The sequence below is a fragment of the Henckelia pumila genome, chromosome 1 (assembly GCF_033568475.1).
Source record: "Henckelia pumila isolate YLH828 chromosome 1, ASM3356847v2, whole genome shotgun sequence".
NCBI classification, from domain to species: domain Eukaryota; kingdom Viridiplantae; phylum Streptophyta; class Magnoliopsida; order Lamiales; family Gesneriaceae; genus Henckelia; species Henckelia pumila.
Window position 1 is genome coordinate 64773084 of NC_133120.1, and position 12803 is coordinate 64785886.

At 35.8% G+C, this 12803-nt stretch overlaps 1 protein-coding gene across 2 annotated transcripts in view; it reads right to left on the minus strand.

Annotated features, from left to right (window-relative positions):
• Positions 1 to 12803, minus strand: part of LOC140891712 (cellulose synthase-like protein G2) — a 40735-nt gene that overhangs the window by 805 nt on the left and 27127 nt on the right. For both annotated transcript variants that reach the window (XM_073300335.1, XM_073300326.1), the window contains 4 exons: positions 2734 to 2943; positions 2015 to 2117; positions 1723 to 1904; positions 1106 to 1456 (listed from right to left, as the gene is read on the minus strand). In XM_073300335.1, coding sequence (XP_073156436.1) covers positions 1106 to 1456; positions 1723 to 1904; positions 2015 to 2117; positions 2734 to 2943 — 846 coding nt within the window. The remainder of the gene's footprint in view (positions 1 to 1105; positions 1457 to 1722; positions 1905 to 2014; positions 2118 to 2733; positions 2944 to 12803) is intronic.

Genomic DNA, 12803 nt, shown 5'->3' on the forward strand with positions numbered 1-12803 from the left:
TATAAATATTATTTTATGGAGATTTTAAAAAAAGTCTTCGGTATATTGGGGCAGGGAGATTTGATCCTTATATCTCTTTCTTAAGTAGGAGAGTCTATATCATCAAGTCAAGAAGCTTTCGACATATGAATATTCACATTGGAAAAATTAGCTCCTAGCTATAGCTATATATATTATATATATATATATAATTAATTTGCTTGTTTTGGCTTCTGTTCTTTCAAGTCATTAAATAATTTGTTAAAACGCAACGAGTTGATTTTGTCTTACTTTAATGTTTTGTATCGCCATGGTGTCATGTTGCTACGTACCCAGCATCATGCCAGTATTTTGAGAAAAAGACTAAATTAAAGTAAATATAATAATAATAATAATACAAATAGACTAACAACTTTTTGTACTAATAAGACCAAACCCTGATATATGATTTATAGGAGCAAAAATGGAAACAGAAAAAAACCAACTTAGGGACGTTTTTGCAACTTTCCTGTTTAAAATTTGTTGCAACTAACAACCTGACTCATAAAGTTTTCTTTTTAAAATAGGAAAATAAGATTTTTATCCACCAACCTGTCCAATTTTGGGTTTTTGTCAATTAACTTTTCAAGGTTAGTTTTGGTATATACATTAGTTTTTAATTTTCGACTATTTTGATCGATGGATTATGGCATCGGATATAAGTCATAAATTTCCGACACCAGATCAATATTATTTGATTTCATGCATGTCAGTATTTTCTGATGTCACATCAGTATTTTACAGTGTCATGTCAGCATTAAAACGAAATAAAATTGACGAAAAAAATTTAGTACACCAAAACTAAAAGTTTAAAACTTTGTGAATAGAGATCCAAACTAAGAGAAGTTAGTGGACCCCAAAATATTTGTCCTTTTTAAATGCATGAACAAACTTTACGTGCATGCTTATTACTAAGAGAATATGTGCCCACAAATCACAGCAATGAGAATTATATATATGGATGCATGAAGTATATGTTCTATATGCATGCATGATCGATATTGCACAGACAATTCATCTAAATCCATGAAAGAATACGTTGAAAAACAACAAGCAAAGAATAGGCAAATCGAGTTATGAGCCTCACCTTAGGATACAGAGGAATATCATAGATCAGACAGAGCTGAGGAACGATCGCGAAACAGTAGAGGGACACAAAAATGATGGAGAGATAGGCAACATCTGCATAACACATGCTTTGCAAAACTGACATTTCTTTCTTGACCGCTAACAGAAGTGGAGAAAACCTTGACAGCGCGACCTGCATCAACCCAACGAACCATCGTGTGTTTTGAACCAAACAATCGTTCAAGCATATGGGCGATGCGCCTAGGAAACATGGCCTAACCGGATCCATATACACAGAAATCCAGCCCTCGCGGTGGAGACTTAAGCTGGTAAAGTAGTCTTCCACCAAAGAAATATATCTGAATCCCACCTACAATTTAAACATACAAGTGAAACATAACAAAATGTTTCCACTATGTAAGTAAGTTGGAAATTTATTTCACTTTTGGGCCTTTTTTGGTAGTGCATGCATTAACACGGGATTGAATACTGATGATCTGCGACATAATTAATTAATAATTTTTTTTAATTTCGATCAATGGATTAGAATATAACAGTCAAATACAGCATAGGGACATGCCCTGTGTCATGACATCATAAACATAAGATTTGGTTTTAACACAGAATGCTGCTTACCTCTTGCCCCCATAGTGTGTCATTGCCATACGTACAAGAGAGGAGAAGCTGCATCTCTTTCAGCATTAATGCACTAGAAAACTTACCCTCCTTTGAGAAATTCGGTCGGTAACTCGAATACATAGATTTGATGAACTCATTGGATGAACCAAATGATTTCTGAAGCTGCACCAGTTCAACACCTGCCTCAAATTAAACCCAAAATATGCTACACCAGATCATGATTTTGACCAAGAAATTAAATATAATATTTCATGAATCAATTCATATCATCTTAGCTATATATAATTACCTTCTTGTATTTTGTTAGTTCCATAAAGTGCTTTTCTATTTATGTAAAACCCTGTGCCGGATAGCACAGGCCCCTGTAGTCCATCTAAACCTTCCCATTTTTGCTGAAATATTATTCAAAGAGTAGCTAAATTAATCTATAGTATACAAAATTCAATTAATCGCAATAGAAACAGTAGTATAGATATTTTGTCACCCGAAGTGCCCAAGGCTAGGTGCACAAGCGCAACTGCATATATAATAAACTCATGTAGTACGTACTGGTTACGAAGCTACTTCGTAGCCATCATCGATCTATAAAGTTCGTTAACTTGAGTTACATGCAATAAGAGAGTCATTAATTAATATGGTTATAGAACATTTTGAAATATCTTTTTTAACTCATGTGTTTGGGGCATAGGGGATGTTACACAATTAGATTTTGAAGGGGGCGACCATATATCCTCATTTTCTAAGTAACACCCTGGCTTCAACAACATAAACGCAGCACACAAGTAGCACGTACATAAACAAATTAAAGCCATTGATCAACTCTTAGGCCCGAGGGTGATAGAGATTCGACGTAAAGTTCACAAGTCAATAATCATTTTTAAGCTCGAAAGACTCTCTTATATATCAAATGCATTATCCGTTCGTGTTTGATCTAAGCTCAGGTTGATTATTACCATCACATGATCCTAGTAAATTGCATCATCGATATATAAGATTGTAAAGAATTACCCAGATATATCTGATACTTCCATCAAGGATATCATTCTCGCTAATATTGTGAAATTTCTGTGGGAATTGAACAAAAGCTAGGTTTTGGGATATCTTAGAGTCGAGATAGAAGCACATTGCTTGGCGAGCAGAAGTTGGATCGTTGCAATACATGTCGCCATCCAACACCAAAATGTATGGAGAATTGCTGATCATAGCAGATGCTCGAAGCTGCAAATTCAAAAAATTTCATTCAATGATCAAAATTTAAGGCAAAAAAGCAATAACATTGACAATTAATGGTTGCACATACGTACAGGACAAGTAGGAGTTCAAATCTAACATATGCTAAAAACTAATGTTAAAAGTATTGTCGTATTTCAGGTATGTAGATGCATGTTTCATGTTTGAAGGGACGGATGCAGGATTTTGGTTGAGTGGTGATTGGTTATGGGGAATCAAAATCATAATTGCTTAGAAGAAAAATACACATAAAATTTTAATCTGTGCATGGTCCGCCGTTGGTTACATGCATGGTTTGAGGACACGAAAATGCTGCTCACATACAAGCATTGAACAATTCGAATTTAGCAAGACCAGGTCATGGTTCCCAATAAATTTGAAATGACGAAAAATGAAGCAGTCATAAACAACTCAAGTAGATTCTACAAATTCGAAGTGCCAGACTCTACACAAGTTCGAGGGTTCAAAATCCTTGTGTTCAACCACTTCAGCAACTTCCAAACAAGTTTTATTTCAAGAAGAGGGAGTAAGAGGGCTTATATATATGTTTTAAAATAACGATGTTCCTATTTCTGAAAACTCGATCGTAGAATACTCGTTCATTCTCATCGATTTCGTATATTTTGTTTTGTATGATTCCTTGTTATGCCATGAAATCTTGAAATGCACTAGGATTCGAATTAAGAAATGGTAAGGAAATTTCCAAAAACATGATAAATTATGATATGACCCTGATTCAGCAGTGCGTTATAATAACCGATATAAGGTCGTCCTCTTAGAGGAGTAACAATTAGAGACTGATCAATATATCATGGATAATGAGATGAATAATAGTGTCTTGTATAAGTCTATGCTTAGGCTATGATATGTTTGATGCCATGTTTGGAATTCTATATGATCCATGTATTGACTCATGTCCCAACATGTTCTACAACATGTTACCTTTAATTTGAACTCATATTATATGTATATTTCGATATTCGTATGTACGATTGACTTCGCACTTGGTGAGTGTTTCTGTCACACCCCGAAACTGGGGTTGGTTGACACCGGTGTTATTCTCCAACATTTATTTGAAAACAACAAGCTTCAGTTTTCATAAAATCCAAGACCAGTCTATTCATTCATCTACTGAAATGTATTGTCATTCATAAACTGAATTACAGTGATCTTTAGCTTAAACAAATAACAGGATTCGATTTTTTAATCATAAAATAAACAAATAACAGAGTCTTAACGAAGTGGACAGAAAAGTGAATCAACTCAGTCTTTTTCTTCTTCACCAGCCTCAAAACTGAATTTGCTCATTATCTTCTAATTTTTCTTCAGTCTTATCTGAAATGGTTTTTGGTAGATGAGTGATATGAGTGTCAGTCAGTAAATGGGTGAAATCAGCCCAGCTTTTAAACCATTTTAAATAGAAATCTCATATATATAAACATATCAGAACATAACAGAAATTCGTTATTTAACTATAATAACATAAATTGGATTTATGCACTAAACTGACTTATTACGTTAGTGACTAACTGATATCAGTCCCTTATATGATAACCCACTAAAGGGTGCGACCAGTAATCAGTAATCAGAATTCAGTAGTGTTCAAAATATATATTCCTACCATTAGTTCACAAAATTCAGTGCATCGAAAACAAAAAAAATCAGTAATTCAGTTTCACAAATCAGGATTTTGAAAACAATATCATGCTTGAAATCGGTTTTAAATCAAATGTTCAGTTTTAAATCAAAAAGCACACTTACCAATAGTTTGCTAAATAGATTTTGGTTTTCCTTGATCAGAAATTCTGCATTTGCCACAAAACAAATCACTCACTGGTCGCTTAATTGAACACTCAACTGAACAATTGACAGACTACTTCTTTCTCGATTTATACTGTGTTTTTTGCTTAGAGTTTGTGTAACCCTTAATCTGAAATTCAAGTGTTATTTATAGGCAAAAATTTTGATTGTTACATGCCCATTAATGCCATGTGTTTGCCTTGATTCAAGTTATTCCGTCTGTTACAAAATCTCAAACGATCAGTTATCTGTTACGAAATGGTGACTAGATTCTCAACTCTGGTCAGTCGACTGGTATTCGTTTACTAAAATTTCAGTCCTCAACTGAATTTTGGGACCTCTACTGAACTTGATCCTTTTTCATGGTCAGGTTTCTTATAGTTTCAGTTTTCTTCCTCAAATGATGTTCCCTGGTCAGTTTCAGTTCTAGATTCATCAATTTCAGTTTCCTCAACTGGTCCGGTTTCCTTTAGTTCAAGTGACCAATTTTCTTTTAGTTTTCTCAACTGCTCTAGTTCTTGTGAACTAAATTTTTGGGTTCTCACATCCCTCCCTCCTTATGAAAATTTTCGTCCTCGAAATTTGATTCTTCCCGTTATTTGAAGAGATAGGGATATCGCTTCCACATATTTTCTTCTAATTCCCATGTTGCTTCATGTTGCATATGATTGGACCATTGGACTTTGACATAAAGTATAGTTCTCTGTCTCAACACCTGGATTATTATTCTATTCTAAGAATTACATCGAATTCTACTACGTTCAGCTGGATTAGGTCAACCTTAAATTCTTGCATTTCTATACAGATGCTAACTTCCCAATATAGATTATTAGTTTCTAATGTTTGGATTTCAGGAGTTGCTACTCTATATGGCTCTTCTAGGTTATCAGGATTATCTTTCAATTCCTTATCATATCTCATAGTCATAAATGAGCTTGTAGCACCACAATCAAATATTACTTAAGCAGGCATCTTATTGATTAGAATGATTCCTGCTACCTCATCATTGGAGTTGTCGATCGCCTCTTGAGTCAGGGCATAGACTCGTGTATTTTGATTGTTCTCCTTTGGATTGTCTGGAGTTGTGTCTACTATTGGACCATTCCTTGGATATGTAAAAGGGCACTGAGCAATGTTGGTCCTAGTTTTCCACAACGAAAATAGGCTCCAATGTCTTTGGGGCATTCACCAATGTGACTAAACCCACAATTTTGGCACTTTGGTCTTTCTTGGTTCGACTTTGCAAGCTGATTTCCCTTGGTTTGGCTACTGGTGGCCGGATAGTTGTAACACTTTGGTTTCTTTAACTTATGATATTTTGGTTGTTGTGGACTAAGCATGGGACGCTTGAGATTATTCTCACTCTCACGTATTTTTATGTCATTCTCAGTCCTGATGGCAGCTCCCATTAACTTATCAAAGCTGTCGGGGTCAATAACAACAAGGATGATTTGGAATCAGCTGTTCAATCCCTTCTTGAAGTGATGCATCTTCAAAGCTTCATCTACCATGATGGTTGGCGAGTAAGCTCCCAAAGCATGGAAATTGGAGGACTATTCCACTACGGACATATATGATGAGTAACAATTAGGGACTTATCAGTATATCATGGATAATGAGATGAATAACAGTGCCTTGTATAAGTCTATGCTAGGGCTATAATATGTTAGATGCCAGGTTTTGAATTCTATCTGATCCATGTCTCGAATCATGTCCCAACATTTTCTACATCATGTCACCTTTGAACTCATATTATATGTATATTATGATATTCTTATGTATGATTGGCCCTCCACTAACTGAACGTTTATCCAAACACTCACTCTCTTACTTCCCGTCCAGATAAAGGAGACGATCAGTTAGAAGAGGATTAACAACACATGTTTTGGTGTTGGTGATCAAGTTCGAGACATGAAGACTCAAGAATCTTGTTGGAAATGGTTTAGGTGTTGAAAAACAATATGGGCAAAATATCAAGATAAACTGAATTTGTCCAATAGCCAAACTGAAGACGTAAACTGGACAATATTAAGATCCAAACCGAAGTGCTACCTAAACTGATTTGAATTTGACCAGAGCCAATTGAAGTCATCAATTGGTCAAGACAACCAGACCGAGTTTATCAAGTAATTGCACTCAGTTTAGTGGACTAAACTAAATAAGTCTTCCACGAGCCAAACTATTCCAGCGAGCCAAACTGAATTACCAAGACTGAACTATCCAAGAATGAATAACCAAGACTGAATTCCCAATATCAGTCCACCTATTGCGGATAGATTTTCCCGTACACAAGCTGACGCCAAAAAATTGCATAGGGACAGTGTACCTTAATAACGGTGTAGTACTATGTTGCAGTACGGATACAATTTGAATTTAAGAGACGTTGCAATTCATTCCTATATAAAGGAGATAAAGATCATTAATAGATACGGGTGTGAGATGCATGATACAAGAGATATACACGTGATACAAGTGTGACACACAACGAACTTACATCTGAATTCAAGAAGTCTCAACTGAAGTTAACTGATCAGGAACTTACATATTTTTATATTTGATCAAGTTTAGGATCACTTTGTGCAAAGCTTATCGAGTTGTAAACATTTTAATAGATTAGTTTAGTAAACTTTCAAAAACTATTGTTGTAACAAGGATCAGACGAGGGCTGATTTCTTGAGATTGAGTCTTGGAGTTCTGAGACAGGCAGTTGGGTAAGCCCTAGTCTTGGATCGAGCTGCAAAGTGTTGTAATAGTCAAGTATTCTAGAGTGAATCTTTCCGAGGTGAAAGAAGGGCCGACGTTGGAGATTTAGCTCCGAATATCCATAAACAAACACTTGCGTTCTTACTTTCTAGTTTCACTCATATTTCAGTCGAGAACACTCACTCACTCACTCACAAATTTAGTCTAGTCATTTGAATTAGTTCTAATTTGTTAGTTGGCATATATCCGCACATAGTATTTGTTTGCCAATTAATATCGACACACGAGAAAGGAAGAGTACAGTTGACCAACCTCAACTGACTCATTCAGGGGTCAACTGCTACAGTACATACAATTTAAGAAGTTCACGCATTCACCCCAAACCGATCCCCAAACACATCTATTTCAGTTTTATTTCCTATCACGTTATCGCTTCCGCACTTGTATTTTTCATTGTAAAAATAGTCATACTTTATGTAATAGACTGATTTTTGGTAGTTTTATGTACTACGTGACTTGTTATTTCATGATTTTTGAATTTTTTAACAACGCATATTTTGCATCTCGGTATCAGGACGTGATATTTAAGTGGTATAGGAGCTGCCAGGTTCATAACTCGGCTAAGATCCTTCCAAAAAATTTTGACATTTTTCCATAATGGGGAAAAAGCCCAATGCATTCCTCTCCGAAATGATCACACGATCAATAATCATCGTGAAGTCCTCTTTGCAATGAGGAAAGTCTTATTTCAGCCAAATTCCATCGTTTAGGTTTCCAAAATCACAAAATTTTCCGTTTTAGGAAAGGTTTGAAATACTTATAACTTTTCTTAGAAAATTTGAAATCCAATTTCGTCGAATACCCCGTGATTCTCACAAAAAACTTTTCAATTTTTGAAATTCTCACGAAAAATCTCATCCTAATCGTACTTTATGTAGAAATTATTTAAACTATCTATTTGATATTGTTTATTTTTCTCTTACTAATGTTATTTCATTGTCATAAGACTGTACATTGGTTTATTTCAGGAAATGGATCCCTATGACCCCCGTACTCATTCTCAGGAAGCCCTTTGCATGCGATGGATTGTTATTGAGAGTAAAAACATAAGATAACTCGACGAAGTTCTAGGATTTCCAACGAGCAATGCGAGAAACATGAGTGGGAGAAAAGGAAAATCAATTTCTCTATAAACTGGAAAAAGTTAAGGGCGACAACATATACCTCCGAGATGACACCAACCTTAACCATTTCTGAGAGGAGGCATTACATTGCGACGTCCAGCATTTTGCCAACCATCTGAATGAGCCAAAAAAGGAGCACAACAAAACTAAAGAAAGAGTAGAGGTATCGCAGAATACTATTGCGGAACTTGCATATGTTAGTAGCCAATTGACAAAGTAAGTTCAGAATGAGAAGCATATGATGCATAAAATTGTCGTCAAACGTGCACAATGTTGGCAACATATGTGGGATTTCATCCAATAGCTAGAGGCTCAAATCCAAAAGTTGCAGAATTCGGTGTAGACTTTGAGTGATGAGAACACTAGTCTGCTCCATACTATTCAGGAGCTGCAAGAAGAGGAACCCGAGGAGTTAGAGTTTGAGAATGATCTTGTTGAGGTAGTAGGAGGCGTCAAGATCATATATTAGGATAGCATGGATGTTCTAGCTTCTGAATTAATTCATCTGATTGTTCTTTGATTATGTTATTTGCTTACTTTTGATTCCGAAGTTGCTTTTTTATTCCCTTGTATTCCAAAAAAAAATATCATGTGTAATTTTTGAAGTAAACAAACGATATTTTCTTAACCATGCATTCAATTTATTAATTAATGCTCTTGATTTATAGATCAATTATAATCTTAGAAACTTGTACATTGTAGGACATGGACGGAACACCGGTACAAATCAATTTTAACCCACGCTAGAGAATCACAACAACAAGGATCCACCTCCGCCGCCACCACCACTAGAATGGGGCCTGTCAAGCTGACTTTATGGCCATAGCCACCATTTTGGAAACCACAATCCAAAAGTTGGGAAATCCAAATGCCAATGGTAATCCGCCACCGCCACCGAGACCTCAAACACATGGGGTTAAGTACCGCTATGAGTCTCTTCGAAATAGTCAATCCCAACATTCAATGGAAACTCCGACCTTGAATTTGGCCAAAAATATATCGAGACTCAACTCTGCTTACTCAAGATCACTGACTAATTTAAAGTGAATATGGTGACACCATTTTTAGAAGAAATGGCAGCCAAATGGTGGAGACAGTTTCACTAGCTATGACAACAACTAGAGCAATTACATGGAAACAGTTTCAAGAGGTGTTCTTGAAATAGTACTACCCGGCTCAAGTGAAACTACAGAAGTTGAGTGAGTTCGAAAATTTCGCCCAAACTCCGGATATTTTTGTGGTGGAATACACTTCGTATTTCAAATCCCTTGGCACTTATGCTCCCACTTTATGGCTGACGATACCGTGAAGATGAATAGCTTTAAACGTGTTCGAAGCAGTCGTATCCAGTCAACCTTTGCAGTTTACCAACCTACAAGATTTTCTGATCTCGTGGGGGCAGAAATATGAGTCAATAAACAATATCAAGTGTCGTGAGGATGAGAACAAACACAAACGACCACTCACTAGCTAGTCCCTTCAAGAGGGATGAAATTTCAAGCGACCAAAACAATCAGGTGGTCCACCGGAAGGATCCCCACCTGGTTCAACCAATCAAGTAATAAAAACATGTCCTTCATGTGGGTTTTGACACCCTGGAGAATGTCGTAGATAAAGTGGAGCTTCTTTCAAATGTGGAAATACAAGGCACCACATTGCTGACTGTCCAGAAAACAAGGACAAAAGAACCGGGTCAAGCATCGATACTTCTCAAAATAAACCAAAGTAGAATAAACCCAACGCTCGAGTTTTTGCCATAACTCAAGAGGAGGATGAAGATGCACACAATATGGTAGTAGGAACCATTCCAATAAAAAACATTATCTGCATATGTGTTGTTTGATTGTGGTGCTACGCATTTCTTTATATCCAAGACATTCGCTAAGAAGTTATGGCTCAAACCTACAATTCTAGTGGAACCCTTTAGAGTGTCAACACCTACTAGTAAGCTTATCGAAATCTACGAGTTATATCCAGATTTTTGGGTGATTATCAATGCACATACATTTAGTGCCAACTTGATTCAACTTAATATGGTGGATTTCGATGCTATTTTTGGAATGGATTCATTAGCCAATAACCATGAAATAGTAGCTGCCAGGGTAATTAATTCCAACTCCGAACCCCGAGCAAAGAGGAAATCACATACATGGCAAAGCCAAGGAACGAAAAACACTCATTTCTTTCCTAGATATGGAAAGCTATCTAATCTAGTGAAGATGTCTACGTAGCAGTGTAAACGAAGTAAAAGAAGGATTCGTACTCATGTTTGAAGATATTTCAGTGGTACAATAATTTCCATATATCTTTTCGGAAGAACTACCTGGTATATTTTCCGACCGTAAAGTGGAGTTCGAGATTACTTTGGTACCTAGCAATGAACGGATTTCAAATGCACCATACGGAATGGCACTAGCAAAACTCAAGGAATTAAAGGAACAAATTCAAGAGCTGCTAGATAAGAGGCTAATCAGACCCAGTGCTCCCCCTTGGGGAGCTCTAGTCTTATTTGTCAAGAAGAAACATGGGAGCATGAGATTGTGTATTGACTATGGGGAACTCAATAAAATCACAATCAAGAATAAGTATCCACTTCCAAGGATAGATTACTTTTCGATCAACCTAAGGGATCCACAAATCTTTTCAAAATTAGACCTAAGTTCAGGTTATCAACAACTGAAATTCAAGGCATAAGAAATTCCAAAAAAGGTCTTCCAAGCGAGATATGGACACTATGAGTTCACAGTAATGCCATTTGGATTAACCAATGTTCCAGCGACATTCATGGACCTCATGAATAGAGTATTCAAGTCTTTCCTTGAAAAATTTGTAGTTGTGTTTCTTGACGATATTTTTGTATATTCACAAAGTGAAGAAGAACAAAAAAACATCCCCAACTTATTCTCCATACGCTGAGGGAGAAGGAACTCTAAGCCAAATTCAAGAAGAGTGAATTCTGGCTGAAAAGAGTTAGATGTGTCAAAAATTAACTCAACCCGCCAACCCAACACGAGTCGATCCGAAAAATATTGGGTTAGGTTTGGGAGTTTTTGTATTCGGGTTAACCCGAAAGTTAACCCGAAAAAATTAATAAGGTTCGGGTCAACCCAGATTGACCCGAGATGACCCAAAATTTTTTTTATCTTTTTATATAAAATTAAGAAAAATTTGCTACATTTTTATATGTTGTATGTTTGAAAAACATTTATTATATATTGATATAATATATTTTCTTCATTTAATGTTTATTTTGTACAATTTTGATTTTTTTAAAATAAATTTTTTTTTTGTAGTAAATATACTTTAAATTTTTCTACATCTAGACTTTCAAATTTAAATTATATATAAGTTTAGATTTTGTTATTATGTTTTTAAATTAAATATTACTATTATTATTGTGTGTTTTGAATTTTAATTAATTTAATTTTTTTTAAAATAATTTAAAAATTAAAAAATAAAATCGGGTTGGTTCGGGTTGATCGGGTTAGTCGGGTTCGAGTTCGGGTTCGGTTAGCTATTTTCGGGTTGATTCGGGTTTGGGTTGAGAATCGTTTTTACAAATTTTTGCAAACCGAACCCGAACCCATCCTAATTGACACCCCTAAAAAGAGTCACCTTTTTGGGTCATATAATATCCAATGACGAAATATCTGTGGATCTCTAGAAAGTGGAAGTTGTCATGGACTCTCCAAGACCAAAAACTATGAAAGAGATTCGAAGTTTTTTAGGGTTGGCGGGCTATTACCAAAATTCGTGGAGGATCAATAGCCATATCTCTCACCAAGCTCACACAAAAGAACTCTAAATTCAAATAGAATGAAGAGTGCAAGAAGTGCTTCGAAACCTTGAAGAAAAAGCTAGCATCCACACCATTATTGATACTGCCAAGTGAAGACAAAATTTTTAGCATTTGTAGTGATGCGTCAAAAAAAGGACTAGGATGCATGATCATGCAAGAAGAAAGGGTAATTTCTTATATATGTATCAAGACAACTAAAGCCATATGAGCAAAACTACGCCACACATGAACTTGAACTAGCCGCAGTGGTCTTTGTACTAAAGATCTGGAGGCAGTACCTTATCGGTAAATTAAGAGTGAAATATTTACCGATCATCAAAGTCTCAAGTACTTGTTTACCCAAAAAAAATGAATATGATATA